The following is a 17,197-nucleotide window of genomic DNA, read 5'->3' on the forward strand; positions in this document are numbered from 1 at the left end:
ACAGTAAACTGAAGTTTTATAACCTGGTTGAATCGTCTTCATTCTGCCCAAGGGGCGGCGTTTCATCTCCACTTGCGCCCAGCCAGCCTCGCCCCAACTGCCGTTTGAAGCGCCGCCCAGCTCATCAATATTCACTTCGCTGGGCAGCTACTACTGTCCCCGACTTCACAAGATCCGGCGCATGCCCAATACAATCCTATGGGCATCGGCCTCCGTTTCATCTTCAGCGCCGCAATAGTATTAACCCCTTCTGAGGTGTAAGAGAGCAGCGCTCTGAAGCGCTGCTCTGAACAGTGCCCGGCGCATGCGCATAACGCAGAGGCTGTAGCGGTCTCTAAGATGAGGACTGAACGCAGGCGCGATGTGATCCCGGCCAGTGAAGGTGCCGGGCGCATGCGCTGAAGATGAGACGGAGGCCGATGCCCATAGGATTGTATTGGGCATGCGCCGGATCTTGTGAAGTCGGGGACAGTAGTAGCCGCCCAGCGAAGTGAATATTGATGAGCTGGGCGGCGCTTCAAAACGGCAGTTGTGGCGAGGACGGCTGGGCAGAAGTGGAGATGAAACGCCGCCCCTTGGGCAGAATGAAGACGATTCAACCAGGTTATAAAACTTCAGTTTACTGTATTTATAAGGTGGACAGGGTGGATACTTATACGATTTTAATACACTTTAGAAGACCTGTACTGTCATATATATACCTAAGTGTCCCTTTAAAGTATGAAAATAATTAGAGCAGGTACTAAACTTCCTGGTTCTAGGCTCAGAGCAGTATGCAGAATAATTTTTTCGGGTAACATGACAGACACCATGACAGATGCTAAAAGACCCATTTGTCCTGTATTGTAAGTCGATGGGGTCCATCTGGCTCTATTCTGCTTGAACTCCGTCTTTCTTCTCCTCTGATGGATCAGAAAAAAGGATTCCTAACACAGATGTGAACTCAGCCTTACCCCTGCACTGGTTTTACATGACCCCTCATCATGCCTTCTGGTCTTTTTACATTGAGCTTACCTTTCTTTCTGTGATGCAAGTTAGTAGAATGAAAAAACCCTGCCAAAAAGATACATGAAATGAAAGAATAATAACTGATAATTGTATAACATGATATATATCATAGAAACTAATATCAGACATAACACATTGACACCAGGGGCGCTGTTTCTTGAAACAAAATCCATGCAACGCCATTTGCCTTTGGGTGGTCATTACCTTTGGTTTCCTACTTGTTATATTATAACTTACCCTACTCATGGATATTGTGGGCCATGTGGTGGGAGCTACTGTATGTAACAAGAGCTGCCTACAGCTCCCGTGAATATGTAGGCATCTATTCCAGTGTTCCCCAACCAGTGTTTTGGAGCTACATGTGATTCTTGGGCCCCTTGCATATGGCTCTCCAGCAGATATTGCTGGTAACTAGTGGCAGTAGGGGTAGCATTATGACAACTTGGTACCAGAGCAACAACCATATCACTGGACATTAGAATAAAAGCCATGTCCCTCAGTTATATTTTTACAATATCTTTTCATTCTATAACACAGTGTCCATATTCACAGAAGGTACATGGAATCTTCTATCATCCCCATTCCTGCAAGCCTCATGATCTCAGCCAGGGGCGGATTGGCCATAGACCTTACAGGGAAATTTCCCAGTGGGGAGAGTCCCAGGGGGCCTCCTGGGCTCTCCTCGTGGCCGGCCAATGGACGTTTTTGGGGATGTATTTTGTGCTGCTGGCAGTATTTTGTGATGGACTGTGGTGTTTGTCTGTGGTGGTATAATGTGCCACAATACGGTATTGCTGGCCCTGCCTTCCATTAATTTGGACCCAACTGCAAAACAGGGCCACTTTTAGTATTTTTTCCAGGGCCATTTTAAGTTCCCAGTCCGCCCCTGATCTCAGCTCATGGGGCTTGATGAGGATGGGGATAGGCTGTATATTAAAATATCATCCTGATTTCAGCCCTTGTGGGTCAAGCTGTTAATAATATTGGACCCTTTGGTCATCATTGAGCAGAGATCAGATGCTATGTCCCAATAAAACTGGATGAGAATGGCACTGACTCAATACTCTTCAGTCTTCCCACACTCCAAAAACATTCCCTATAGGCTGCTTCCTATGAATGTTAGAGAATCTATTAGGTGGTCAATATTATGATTCATATTGGAGGAGTCCTCCCAAATTCCAAAAAACATTCCCAATCCAGTGGCTTCCTATAGGTGTAGCATACAAGGAGAATTAGGTTGTGATTCCCACAAGGGGCAGGTTCTAATGTAGGTAATTTAGAAATGTGGTCAATATTACAAATTCAATTGTCACAACCTAAAAACAGGTAGTAGATACTGAGCTAAGCATATATAGCATGTTATTATTCACACACATATAAAATGGAATAAAGAAGATTAACACTGTGGTGTCTACTATTGCACTTGTTCACCACAGTATCAAAACAACAATCAAGAAGGTAAAAAAAAATATTAAAAACCACAAGATTTATAAAAAGAGTGTATAACAGTTACTGTATCCTCCCATAGCACGCTCCTTAACTGATAGATGGGAGGAGAAAATAAACACAATTCACAGTTAAAGCACAGGGTACATGGCAGCACTGGCCACCTTACAATATGTGTAGTTGTGGTTTAGTGTCCCATGTATCTGGAGAAGATGAGACAGATCTAGGTGTCCACTTGATAGCTAGAGAACATAATATAGGTCAGGGTGTTGGGGATCAGTTTCCACCACTATTATGACCTAATGAGGAACAATGACAGCCTAGAATCTCTGTCCTGTACCTGGAGAATAACTGTTTTTATAAGCATTGCTATATTTAAGGTTGCATTTTCATTCTTATTTCACCTTATGGATTGTTGTTCCCATATAAACGGGACCTTATGTTTGTTACCTGGAAAGCATTCATTGCAGCAAATCCATATGTGAAAATCTGTTTGGTCAAGTAATCAAGTTCTGTCAACAGAGCAAATCCGAAGGACCAAGTCAATCCAAAAACAGGGGTTAGAACCAGGATGGCCTTCAAGATGCTCTTAGCTGTATCCCTATCTTCTGGATGGTTCTGATCAGATACAGAAGGGCGAGATAACTTGGCGATGACAACCAGAAGAGTAAGAAAGTTGAAGATGATGATGGATCCAGCTGGTATGGCAAAGGCATAGATGGCACCGCTTTCTGGATTCAACCAACATAGTTCTTCATGTCTATATCTACCTTTGGGGTAGAAATACAAAAATGTGCCAGCAGCTATGATGGCTGGAATAAAATATCCAACTAAGAACGACAGGGAAACATAAACTCTCTTTCTCAGATGGTGGAAGACAAAAAGTAATTGATGCAAGAGCATCACACTCTGGGCAAAGGTCCAGAAGAATAGGGCTAGGTAGAAGAAATGGTTTAAGAAGGTTATTGAGAGGCAGATGAGCTTCTTGGTGATAATAGAAGGAAATGCCGAAGACAAGAAGCAGACATCTGCACACAGTAGGGACACTGCAATATTTACCAAGGAGATGTGTCGAAAATATGAGATATTTGTCTTGACTACTGCTTTCCATACATACCACTCAACCAAGACACAGATACAGAGAGAAAGTATCGAGACACCAAGTCCAACATAAGTCAATTCCTCTATTACAGCCAGTGGTTCCACATTTATTGACATAAGTACTGCGAACGAGGTCAAGTGGCTGCAACTACAGTAGGTTATATTATCTTCCACCCATGAGGTGCAGCCACCATCTGACCAAGCCCCACCAGGACCTGGTAGAGAGAAGTCCCAAAAAACACAATGTTGGGAATACCTTTTATCTGACACATTTGTCTGAAAAGACATTAAGATATTGGAAGAAGCAGAAATGGAATCCGATAGCCGTATAGATGTAGACTGCACAAAGCTATTTAAATGTGAGTCATTAAATTTCTCAGTTGTACTTAGTAGAAGGCTACCGATGGTGTTGAAGGCAACACTGGTGATCTTCACCTTGTTTTTTTGCAGAAGTGAAAATATAGTTTGCTGATCAATTGTCGTGCTCACTCCAAGTTTCTCAAAGGTCTTCTGGTAGTCTTGCCCAGCTTGGCCTAGTTCATAAGAATTGCCTTTTACCTGGATATTTTCTACATCAATTTCAAAGGAGCCATTCTCTGCACGAAGAAGCTGGCTAAACCGCTCTACTGACTTAAGCACAGTAGAAGCTGGTGGACTATTGGGGGCTTTCCACAGAGATGTATAGCTCAAGTCTGTGAGGTTGTTGGCCACTTGGAGGAAACCCTGGAAGTGAAAGAATAGAGGTCACAAGGGGTGATTAAAGCATAAATAACAGGATACCTATAAAATTAACTTTTTTTTTTATGCCATAGAAGTCCCTTGGGAGATATCAAGATATCCGTTCCTTGCTGGATCATTTTCATTAAACGTGGGTGACACTGTGAGGTCTTCACAATCTGATGGATATTTCTGTGGGTTAATTGCAGACCAGGCCATATTTTGAAGTTTAAAGGGCTGTCTAGTGAATTACGATGAGAACATTCAAAAAGTTTGTTGTTAAAAGTATCTAAAAGTCTGTCCCTCTGGGGTAGTATTTAAGTTCCTCTTTTCCTCATTTTTCTATGGCCATACCTCAGTACTATATCATCTACTTACAACATCTTTGTTAAAAGTTTAATAGATCTGCCATATACAGAAAACTAGTAATAAAAGGCCATTTTGATTCTTTATCTGTATATAAAGGCATGCAGTAAGCACCTATATCAAACATTATCAGTGGTTAAAAAAAAGTCTTGTTAGGAGCGCTAAGATGAGGCCATAAGGGAAATGGGAACATTCAGAAATATTTTCGAAAGTGCAAGGAGATCTCCATTCTCTACTCCTGCTTGTACTTTTCTGAGTGTACCCACCCGTGCCGTCATTAGGCTGGGTAAGCTCAACATGTTTATTTTATTATGTTTAGCTGTATATTGGCACGTCCCTCCTGGAGGTCTAGGGGATTGTATATGGCCATCACATTCCTCAGCCCTCTGGAACCCAAATGGATTTTTCCTAAGCTTTGGTGACTGGAGGCCATTGGTTCCAGACATTTGCAGGGTCTTAGAGCTTGGGGAATTGGGGAATTGGGGAATAGGTTTGGGAATGGGCTGAGCCCTTCCCATTTTGAGGAGGGATTGTATTTGACTACATGCAAATGAACACTTTGTGATAGCAATTTCGAGCTTTCAATAACAATAAAGTACAAAGAAAAAGTAGCCTTACTGTGACTACATCGGACTCAAATGTATTGTTCAGAACTGATGCTATTTTGGAGATGGTTTCCAATATGGTGACCACTGCAGACACCTCCGCTGTATTGTTAACAAATGTCCCGCTACTGTTGGACATCTGTTGGATTATTTCTGGTACTTTTACATAAGAGCTTCCGAGACCTTCCTCCAGTGCCTGCAAAAACAGCATAAATTTATTAATCAATACATTCCAAAGAAACTATGTATTCCTTATGGGGATTACTGAAGCTTATGGTGCACAGTATATGAATGTGGTGAAATAAAGGTTAGATTTTCATATAGTCTAAGTTTTTCAGCATTGCCTTCCTGTGTTAGTTATAAGAACTAGAGCATCCCATATACCAAAGTCCCTGAACGTTTTTGCCCAGATTGTGCTTGGACAGGCCTCCCTCCCCCTTATTCAGCCACCCTCCCCCTTACACTGAGCATCGGTGGCTCCATCAGTGATTCCCCGCCCACAGCCTACGACCTCTCTCTCTGTCTGCTGGGTGCTGGACTGGCCGATCATTATTTAGCAGTGCTAGTAGAGCCTTCTGCTGATTGGCTACCCTATGGCCCAGCAGAGAAAGTTTACCAAGCCATGCCACAGGACTTAGGACCTGACCAGGGACCAGTATCACCAGTCAAGAGTGACTTGGCTGCAGTGCTTTGCATGAAGAGCTGCCCATACACTCTACCACAGTGAAAGCAAGAAAGTTCTACACAGTGACAGTAAGAATACTCAGCAGTGCACTGAAGATTTTAATAAGTTCATGGATTGGGGGCCTGGGGCACTATCCACTATATAATAAGCAGCAGCCGACAAAGTTCATGGGGGGTATGACACACTATATAATAAGTAGGCAGCAGCAGGCACTATTCATTGGGGGGTATAGCACACTATAAAATAAGCAGCAGGCTCAGTTAATAGAGGGGGGTTAGGGGGGTAATGATGAGCAGCAGGCATAGTTCCTGGGGGTATGGAAAACTTTTGAATACACAGCACCAGGCACAGTTCATGGGGGGGGGTAGGCACACTATAAAATAAGCAGCAGGCACAGCTAATAAAGGGGGTATGGTACACTACACAACAAACGGCAGCAGGCTCAGTTCATGGGTCTATGGAATACTATTTAATGCACAGCACCTGGAACAGTTCATGGGGGTGGGGGTGGCATACTATATAACATCCAGCAGCAGGCATATAATCCATGGGGAGGTATGGCATACTATATAACACACAGCAGCAGGTACAGTTAATGGGGGTTATAGCATACTATATAAAATTCAGCAGCAGGCACAGTTCATGGGGTGGATGACATACTGTATAATACGCAGCAGGCATAGTTTATGATGGGTATGACACACTATATAATATGGAGCTGCAGGCACAGTTTATGGAGGGTATGGTACACTATATAATATGCAGCAGAAGCACAGTCCATGGGGATATGGCACACTATATAATATGTAGTACCAGACACAGTTCATGGGGAGTATGGCACACTATATAATATGCAGCAGAAGGCACAGTTAATGGTGTGGGGGAGGGGACATGGGAGATTTGAGGGAGGGGTGGGGGCTGGGTTTGGGGGCTAATTCAGATTCGTGCTATAGGGCCCCCCATTATGTTTTACAGTTAGTAGTACTAAAGTCTGGATAATCCATTTCTGTTAGAAGGGTGCCTTAAATATAAGCTGATCACATGGTATCCTGCTGTTGGGAACCCTAGTAATCTGTGGAGAGATTCTGCAACAATTGTTAAATTCCCTGCAGTGTTCACCCAGGAGAAATAAAGAATTACACAGTGATCATTAAAATCAATTGTCTATCCATGTGATATGAAATGGTCCTCAAAACCAAGGGATTCACTTTGTAGCTGCTCTCTGCTCTGGTTAATGACCGCCCCCACCCCAACTCTGGCAATCCTGTTTAAGTTTTTAGTACATGACAATCTCTTTCTAACAAAGCTAGTATTATCCCTGTTCCTCACATGGATCCAGAGATCTCTCCATTCATTACTCTGCTAGATTTATATCAAGCTGACTCCTCAAGGGCAGGTCTTTTCTGCTGCAGCTAAGGGGGTGTGTCTTTTCTGCTGGAGCTCTCGCCCTATCACAGCTCAGGAGGCAGTTGAAGGATGAAACTGAGCATGTGCAGCCTTCTCAGTGAGTCGGACAAGGTAATAAGAAAATGAACAAGCAGGTGGCGCTATACAGATCCATTTTATTGAATAACTCAGTAGCTATACAAAATTTCTAATTAAATGCAATTACAAAAGTGTTCAGATCCAGGTGCTGTACTGAGAACTGTAGAATATTTTCCATTTAACTCAGAAGTCCTTTATAGTTTAATTGAAAATAGGTATTCAAAAACAAATGCCTGCATAATTTTCAGAAATGTTAGTGGACATGAGTCATAGCTCAACTACCTGTACATGTTCTAGTATGTAAGGTAATGATAATGGTGGTACCTGAGCATTACTTAGAGACATCTGCAAAACCTGGTTTATGCAATTATTCTGTACCATCAGCCACACTCCATCTACCGAACAATCTCGAGTCAGATATCCAAATGTCCCAGAAGGGCAGATTGCAGTAGCTGACAAGCCGGCTTTAGTAATATTCCAGGTCACCCCAGAGTTCATGTCAATGCCACAATATTTGTCGCCCACTATGAAAAAAATATATAAATTTATTATAAATCGGTAAAAATGTTACAGTATTTTTATTGAAAAAGAAAAGGTCTCTACATCAACACAGATTTACCAGGCCCTAGACTCTCCTAATATCTATGAGAAATTGAGATTTTAAAAGTGGTGTGCACCTTTATATAGACCACAACCCCAAATAACCCCTAACGACCTTGAATCGCCTAGTAGTGCACATGATTCCTTCATCAGACCCCAACATTTTTCCAGGCTTTAAGACCCTCCAGGTATTTAAAACCCAGATTTCATTTTTATGAACCTTGTATTCTTACTTCCCTTGCTGAAGGGCAGTGAATGTGCTCAAGCTGTAGCGTCCTAAAATATCTGTCCTCCATCAGTTTATCGTTCAATGTGTTCTAACTCGGGGATGAAAATATGGAAACAAAGTCATGGCTAGCCTGAACCTCCAGGTGACACAGATGGACATCAAAGTCAAGGTTACTAATTATTTGGAAGTGTCGACCCCAGGAGACTTGTCTATTCGTCTGGGAGGTCTCATCTTTCACAGGGACTCTTCCAGACATTGAACTTTGGTGTGCAATCCAAAACCATGTTTAGAAATGTGACCCACCTCCTCTTGTAACTGGTACACGTCACTTATCAACCTAAGCATATTAAATTGGTGGACTGTTATTAAAGAGACTCTATGGAGCCACTTAGTTTGTTATATGCTGACCTCTTTGATTGATCACAGTTATTGATATTCCCTTATGGACAAATTCTTTCCAGAATTAGGTAAAATTCCTGATTGCACTTTTGACCCCTGAAGGCTCTTAATTAGGACACACCACATGGTCTGACCAGGACCACCTCACAATATGATTGATTCTACATCCAGTGTACGCACCTTGCATTATAGTCACAGGGATAGAAGACTCTTTCTGCTGTCCAGCTTGATTTGTAAATGTACAGGTATAATTTGTGTCATTGGTGGGACGTGGAGGAGCCAGTGAAAAACATTTCAAATCCGTCCTACTACCTATCAGATAAAATATTTATTATAATACATGTCCAATTTGGTGGGAAAATTTTGGGAATTTGTGCCCAACATTGAACATCATTTTCATGTTTCATCTTTTCATTTGCCTTCTAATTTCTTTCGTAATGTGATGCTGATCTATAAGATCTCAAAATACTAAAGTGTCTATTATTTGTCTGTCCATAACTCCTGGAGAGAAGCTAGGTATAAGGTTATGTTCACATTTGTGTTGGCGGTTGCACTTGAAGCCTCACAAATTCCTTCAAATTTGAGTGGAAAAGTTTCCCTAATGGGTTGCTATTTTACCGGTTATAGGGCTCATACAATACTGTCCTTTGACTCTGGTGCACTATATTACTTAGGGTCTTCTAGTCTTAACTAGGGAGCCACATGAAGGGGGCATTAGAGTCACGTGAAAAATTGATCTCCCAATAGTAGAACCGCAGTGATAAAAATGAATGTCTTCTAGTCAACCGTGTGGCCAGGAGAGTTTTTCAGACAATGGCAAAATGTTGGTTATTCAGGCTTTTAGTTTTGGGTTAACTTTGCATCTGTTCCAAAAAACAATGGCTGTGGAGACTGGGTGAGAGAGGAACTGCCATATTGGCTCATTAGAATAGGAATCTTGGCAAATTATGACCAAAGGTCATCAATTAATGGGATGATATGGTAGATAAGATTACTCATTGTTACAATTGTTGCAGCAGTGGGTGTGTAACCACTGTGTTAACCAATAGGTTTGACTTTGGGCTTATCCTATGGGCATTACCTTGGCTGTCGCCTGGTATTCAACCTTTAACACCTGCACAGGGATCTGGACTTTGCTTCAGAGGAACCACCTTTTGCTTCACACCTAAAGTAGTCTCTGTGTGATTGACAGCTGAACAAGGGAGGATCAGAGACACCGGTGCTGAGCAACGAGGGGGTCAGGAAAAATCATACTCAGGAATAGGCCAAAGTCAGTGCTAGTGCAGTACACGCTATAAGTGAAACAGTCCGAGGTCATGGCAGGCAGTGAAGGAACAATATGGAGGTCTAGCCCAGGTCAGGTCAGGCATCAGAGGGTCAGAATCCAGTAAACAAGCAGAAAGTCAGAACACGGGCAGACAACAGAACAGGCACCTTTGCAGGATACTAGCATGCTTTGGAACCTATTGCTTAGGCACCCTCCCACAGGAGAAGGTGTTAAAAGCACCACAGGATAGCCAGCCATGAGCTGCAGCAGATTATGGTGCATACATGCCAGCCCTTTAAGAGATGGAGGGGCACAGGAGGGACGACCAAGCTGGCAAGCATGTCTCAGCCTGTGTGGGAGAACAGAGCAAGCCTGGAGGCTGGCCTGCTTGGAAAACAGGAAGTGGGGGAGATTTTTAGACTCCTTGTCAGGTCCCCTTTAACACCAACAGTTGTCTAAATGCATCGATATTGGGATGATACATTGTTCACTCATCTCTATTTAATGAACTACTGTAGTTTTACCAAATGACTGTTGGGTTGTGACTGCAAACATACTCGAGCAATGTTATATACTCACCAGGCTGTACTCTTAGCGTCACATTGTTGTAAGTCCAGGTTACGTTGTATTCTTCACCGTCAAATGGTACACAGCATTCCAATACCAACTGAGAAGTGTCCCCTGAGGTTAAAGTCTTCTGGATTGGGTTGACAGTGATCTCAGATGGGAGGAGGATAACATTGACCTCTGTTTTTGCTTTATGTACTAGGGTGTCATTGAAAAACTGGCAAATATATGTCCCTGGAAGAAGTGGGAGGGAGTCTTATTCCTTACAGGTTAGGACTCTAAACAACTTCAACGACAGCAAAACAAAGAAATACGGTACAAGTGCAAAATCTAAAGTCTAATTTCAAGTCTAAGCTTCTCATAATGTTTAGATGTTTTCCATACATATGGAGTGGTTGGAAGATTTTCCTATTGCTATACTGACTCTTATTGCTTCCCTTACTGGACATCTTCTCAAAATGATGCACTAGATCTAGGAGGTCTGCTGGTGGTACTGAATGTGATTGATGCAGGGAAAGTGAAGTGTATACCCTGGGCAAGTTCTAAGGCTCTAAGTTCTAGCTCATAGAGGAGGGAACCCCAGATTGAGAGTCCATATGTGTGATTTGGCTGTAGCTGAGGTTGTAGGACTATGTTTGGGAAATGCCATATATTGATATCCATATATAGGCTCATTAAGTTGTATAGTTGATCAAAGATCTGAGGAGGAAGATATTCTGGTCAGTGGTTATCAACAGTTTTCCTAACAAGTACACTGAACCAAACTTGGGTGGAATGTTGCCCAGATACCCTAAATATAACAGGAATGCAACTTGGCTGATCTAATGCCTCTTGAGGTCCTCAGTGTCCCTTGATATCTGATGGTTTCTGTAGATATCACATTGTCAATAGATATCATTGTGATACCAAAACCATTGCTACCAATCCGTGAGTGAGCAAATTGGCACTAGTATACAAGGCTCTTCAGTAGGGAATAAGCCATGTCTCATAGCTACTGACCTTCCCACCAGAGATCCGCCTTGCTGATGGTAAGAACAGAGATGGTCTTATCTGACTGGACCTGCATTGAGATGTCCACATTTTTTCCACCTCTATAAATCATGTTGGTGATGTTATTGGTGGTCAGAGACCAGTTCACAGCATTTATTGTTTCATTAATTTGACAGGTCAGCTGGATCGGGTCCCAGTATCTCACCATGAGCTTCACAGGCTCAATATGGGTTATTCCTGCAGAAAAAAAAAAAAAGAAATACACATAGGTTACTTTTAGTCAAGATTGTGACAGGAAGCAATATTATAGTAGTTATATTCCTGTACATATAAACAGTATTATAGTACACTGCTCAAAAAAATAAAGGGAACACTTAAACAACACAATGTAACTCCAAGTCAATCACACTTCTGTGAAATCAAACTGTCCACTTAGGAAGCAACACTGAGTGACAATCAATTTCACATGATGTTGTGCAAATGGGATAGACAACAGGTGGAAATTATAGGCAATTAGCAAGACACCCCCAATAAAGGAGTGGTTCTGCAGGTGGTAACCAAAGACCACTTCTCAGTTCCTATGCTTCCTGGCTGATGTTTTAGTCACTTTCGAATGCTGGCGGTGCTTTCACTCTAGTGGTAGCATGAGACGGAGTCTACAACCCACACAAGTGGCTCAGGTAGTGCAGCTTATCCAGGATGGCACATCAATGCGAGCGGTGGCAAGAAGGTTTGCTGTGTCTGTCAGCGTAGTGTCCAGAGCATGGAGGCGCTACCAGGAGACAGGCCAGTACATCAGGAGACGTGGAGGAGGCCATAGGAGGGCAACAACCCAGCAGCAGGACCGCTACCTAAGCCTTTGTGCAAGGAGGAACAGGATGAGCACTGCCAGAGCCCTGCAAAATGACCTCCAGCAGGCCACAAATGTGCATGTGTCTGCTCAAACGGTCAGAAACAGACTCAATGAGGGTGATATGAGGGCCCGACGTCCACAGGTGGGGGTTGTACTTACAGCCCAACACCGTGCAGGACGTTTGGCATTTGCCAGAGAACACCAAGATTGGCAAATTCGCCACTGGCGCCCTGTGCTCTTCACAGATGAAAGCAGGTTCACACTGAGCACATGTGACAGATGTGACAGAGTCTGGAGACGCCGTGGAGAACGTTCTGCTGCCTGCAACATCCTCCAGCATGACCGGTTTGGCATTGGGTCAGTAATGGTGTGGGGTGGCATTTCTTTGGAGGGCCGCACAGCCCTCCATGTGCTCGCCAGAGGTAGCCTGACTGCCATTAGGTACCGAGATGAGATCCTCAGACCCCTTGTGAGACCATATGCTGGTGCGGTTGGCCCTGGGTTCCTCCTAATGCAAGACAATGCTAGACCTCATGTGGCTGGAGTGTGTCAGCAGTTCCTGCAAGACAAAGGCATTGATGCTATGGACTGGCCCGCCCGTTCCCCAGACCTGAATCCAATTGAGCACATCTGGGACATCATGTCTCGCTCTATCCACCAACGTCACGTTGCACCACAGACTGTCCAGGAGTTGGCAGATGCTTTAGTCCAGGTCTGGGAGGAGATCCCTCAGGAGACCGTCCGCCAACTCATTAGGAGCATGCACAGGCGTTGTAGGGAGGTCACACAGGCATGTGGAGGCCACACACACTACTGAGCCTCATTTTGACTTGTTTTAAGGACATTACATCAAAGTTGGATCAGCCTGTAGTGTGTTTTTCCACTTTAATTTTGAGTGTGACTCCAAATCCAGACCTCCATGGGTTAAAAAATTTGATTTCCTTTTTTTTTTTTTTGTGTGATTTTGTTGTCAGCACATTCAACTATGTAAAGAACAAAGTATTTCAGAAAAATATTTAATTAATTCAGATCTAGGATGTGTTATTTTTGTGTTCCCTTTATTTTTTTGAGCAGTGTAGTTATATTCCTGTATATAGGAGGCAGTATTATAATAGTTATATTCTTGCACATAGGAGACAGTATTATAGTAGTTATATTCTTGTTCATAGGAGGCAGTATTATAGTAATTATATTCTTGTATATAGGAGCAGTATTATAGTAGTTATATTCTTGCACATAGGAGGCAGTATTATAGTAGTTATATTCTTGTACATAGAAGGCAGTATTATAGTAGTTATATTCCTGTACATAGGAGGCAGTATTATAGCAGTTATATTCTTAACCAAATTTATTTTTATTCAAAGAATAAAGTACATCTTACAATCACATACCATCGTAGTATTGATGAAAAGGTATTATTACAAACCTTCTATGGAAGTGACAATTATTACATATCAGTGCATCATATGGTGTCTAAGATGAAGCCAAAAATGTAACAGACAATAAAAGTATAAAACAAAGGGGAGGAAAGGAGGGGTAGGGAGGGGACAGGGGGGATGTTAAGAGTTTTTCCAACTCCGTCAAGTAAACCTTCTATAATTCTTCCAAGGTGACCAGATTTTAAGAAAGCGGGAACGTGTGTAGGATTCCCAATGGGCCAGTTCTTCAAATCTATAGATCTGATCCACCTTGTCTCTCCACATCGAAACAGTACGAGGTTCAGTCTCTTTCCAAAGCAGCGGAATCAGCAGTCTGGCCGCCATAATAAGCATAGTGGGAAGATCAGATCTACAGGGAGACAGCGAATCATTGGGGCACCAAAAAAGATCAGTTTGGGATCCAGCTTAACCTGCGTAACACATACCACATTGATCAATGCTTCTATGTTTGACCAGAAAGCCTTGATCCTCTCACAATGCCACCAAATGTGTGACAGGGAGCCTGTATCCTTTTTACACCTCCAACACTCACTTGGAATGTCTGCATTAAGCCTATGCAGAAACTCCGGGGATTTGTACCATCTTGTAAGCAGCTTATATGAGTTCTCTTGTATCCTAATACAGTGGCTAAAGCCGTGGGAGTGTGAGAGGACAAAAGCCCTTTCCGGTTCTGAAAGGCGGATGGACAGTTCCCTTTCCCACGAATTGAGAAAGTGTAGCTCAGAAGGGGAGGATGAGAGTAATTCTTTATATATGGTAGACAGTGGTTTGGGGATCCTACGGGTGTCTGATAGCCTTTTATCCAACCAAGAGGGAGGGCTAGAGGTAGTTGGGGGTGGTAGTTTGATCCACTTAATATCCTTCTGCAGGGCAAATCCCTGGAGGAAAGGGGCGTTTTTGATTTTGGGGTCATTCAAGACTAGGGTCCAATCCAGGTTCCCATCTGGGGTCCGGATGTCACTTAAAGGAATCTCAGCTAAGAGAGGCCAAATGCCTGAAGGCTTCTTAGCTTCCGGGTGAATGTAAAATTGCAAGGAGGAGAGTGGAGTGCCTGGTATTGGAAATGTAAGCACCTTGGCTTTAAATTGCTTGGCCCATTCAACCAATAGGCTCTTCCAAAGGGGTGATAAGGAGGAACTACCTGGAGAACAGGGGGAAAGCCCCCAAAGGATCCACTTCATTTTGGTGGAAAGCAGAGAGCGCTCTAGACGCACATATGGAGCACTATAGGCGTTATTGAGGAGGGATAGACCTCGGAATAATTGAAAGGCCGCATAGTAGGAGCGCATGTCAGGCAGACCAAAACCGCCAAACCTCTTCTCTCTGGTCAACACCGAATATGCAATTCTGGAGGGTTTATTACCCCACAAAAAGAGAGAAAAAACTCTGCGAATGTCGACAAAAAATGAGTGCGGCAGCCAAATAGGCAAAACCTGAAGTAGGTACTATAGCAGTTATATTCTTGTACATAGGAGGCAGTATTATAGTAGTTATATTCTTGTTCATAGGAGGCAGTATTATACTAGTTTTATTGTAGTACATATGAGCAGTATAATAGTAGTTATATTTTTGTACATAGAAAACAGTTTTTATACATGGGGCAGTATTATAGTAGATTCTGGTACATAGGAGATAGTATAATAGTATTTATATTTCAGTACATAGGAGGCGGTATTATAGTGTTAATATTTTTTAAAACAACACCACTTCTTGAAAAGAATCCATTAAATTTGGGTGGTCACATAGGGAATTGATGTTTTTTTTGCAAATATCAGTGTACTATACTGTTCTTCTACATCTGTGATTATTACCTGCTGTTGAGAGCTGGGATGCAATGGCACCAGTAAGTGACTGTACAACCATAGTGTTGCTTGATGCGAACTGAGAAGCAGACAGTGGACCTGAAACCACCATCCTATAGTTTGCAACCACACTTCCTGGACTTGGGATAAAAGGAAAAACATCTTTATTTAACATTGAATACATTTTTGCCATTTATTTTATAGTATTATTTACTTTGTACCTGAACCCGAGCACGGACACATTGAGAGGATTGCAGAACTTTGTGTAGACATTCAAGAGCTGCAAAAAACCAAAAACATGATAATTCAGCATTTGTTGGGCAAAAATGGGGCTTGGCCTGACTGACTCCTCCCTCCTATCCCATTTCTGTTACGGTACTTTATATCAGATTGTTCAACATCCTGTTTAAAAGCTAAACTATTTTTGCCAAACATATTGCAATTTTTGTTTCCCATCTGTGAAATCCTTGACCAAATAACCATAAATGGCATGATAACTATGACTTGCATTGTCAGCCTACAATTTTAATATTTTTGGTCTAGGTACATAGCAATATAAGTCACTACAGGGATGGGATTTACAAAGGCAAGCAGTTCTTTTTTGTTTGATTAATGGCTCATGCACACGACCGTTGTGTGTTTTGCGGTCCGCAAATTGCGGATCCGCAAAACACGGATGGCGTCGGTGTGCGTTCTGCAATTTGCGGAATGGCATGGACAGCCATTAATATAACTGCCTATTCTTGTCCGCAAAACGGACAAGAATAGGACAGGTTATTTTTTTTTTGCGGACCACTGAACGGAGCAATGGATGCGGACACGGAGTGCTGTCCGCATCTTTTGCGGCCCATTAAAGTAAATGGGTCCGCATCCACGCCGCAAAAACTGCGTCTTGGATGCGGACCAAAACAACGTTTGTGTGCATGAGGCCTAAGACATATTGCTGAAGGTCAACTAGAGGCATTCCATTATCTATCTAGTATTTTCTAGATATGCTCCGATAACTTTGGACAAGAGGGCCAGATGTATGCTATAACTGGTGCTATAACTGGTGCTAAGAAGTCCCAACCAGTTTTTTGCGTAGGAATTTCCACCACACCTGGCTATGCTGATATTACAAAAAATTGGGAGCAAGCAGCTTGGTGGAAGTCATTCCTTATCTTAGGTTGCATTATTAATCACATTTGATAATTGTTTTAACGGGTTATTTTATGCTGGGACAACTGAGAGCGATCAACCAGGACAGCTTTCCTAGGCCCTGGGCTTCCTAGCAGACATTGGCTTGGTGATAGGTGGCACACAGGTGGTGTTTTTGTACAAACAAGTCTCGGTGTCAGACTCAGGACAAGGTCGTGATACTTACGGCTAGAGTCATATTGTATTCCAGCGTTTGGTACTTTACCGAGGTTGGGTCTAGGAGATCTGTTGTGAAGGTCTCATTCAGGGTAATTGAGCCCTTTATGTCAACTGGAGAGGGAAACACATGAGCTGAGGTTTCCAGAAAATCCCCCAAAATATTGAAATACATAACAAGGTAAATATGGATATACTATACCTGTTCAATATATGGCATCACCAGTGAACAAAGGGCCACAAAGGGTTAAAAATAAACAAATTAACCATACTTACCCTCATCGA

General features: G+C 42.7%; 1 protein-coding gene across 1 annotated transcript in view; it reads right to left on the reverse strand.

Annotated features, from left to right (window-relative positions):
* Nucleotides 1–17,197, reverse strand: part of LOC120998980 (adhesion G-protein coupled receptor F3-like) — a 38,989-nt gene that overhangs the window by 7,661 nt on the left and 14,131 nt on the right. Inside the window, exons 6-15 of the mRNA XM_040429857.1 lie at nucleotides 16,923–17,026; nucleotides 15,781–15,839; nucleotides 15,569–15,699; nucleotides 11,475–11,702; nucleotides 10,488–10,709; nucleotides 8,822–8,953; nucleotides 7,738–7,937; nucleotides 5,257–5,439; nucleotides 2,905–4,278; nucleotides 1,015–1,053 (exon numbers count right to left, since the gene is read on the reverse strand). Of these exons, the coding sequence (XP_040285791.1) occupies nucleotides 1,015–1,053; nucleotides 2,905–4,278; nucleotides 5,257–5,439; nucleotides 7,738–7,937; nucleotides 8,822–8,953; nucleotides 10,488–10,709; nucleotides 11,475–11,702; nucleotides 15,569–15,699; nucleotides 15,781–15,839; nucleotides 16,923–17,026 (2,672 nt within the window). The remainder of the gene's footprint in view (nucleotides 1–1,014; nucleotides 1,054–2,904; nucleotides 4,279–5,256; nucleotides 5,440–7,737; nucleotides 7,938–8,821; nucleotides 8,954–10,487; nucleotides 10,710–11,474; nucleotides 11,703–15,568; nucleotides 15,700–15,780; nucleotides 15,840–16,922; nucleotides 17,027–17,197) is intronic.

Source organism: Bufo bufo, chromosome 4 (genome assembly GCF_905171765.1).
Source record: "Bufo bufo chromosome 4, aBufBuf1.1, whole genome shotgun sequence".
NCBI lineage: Eukaryota > Metazoa > Chordata > Amphibia > Anura > Bufonidae > Bufo > Bufo bufo.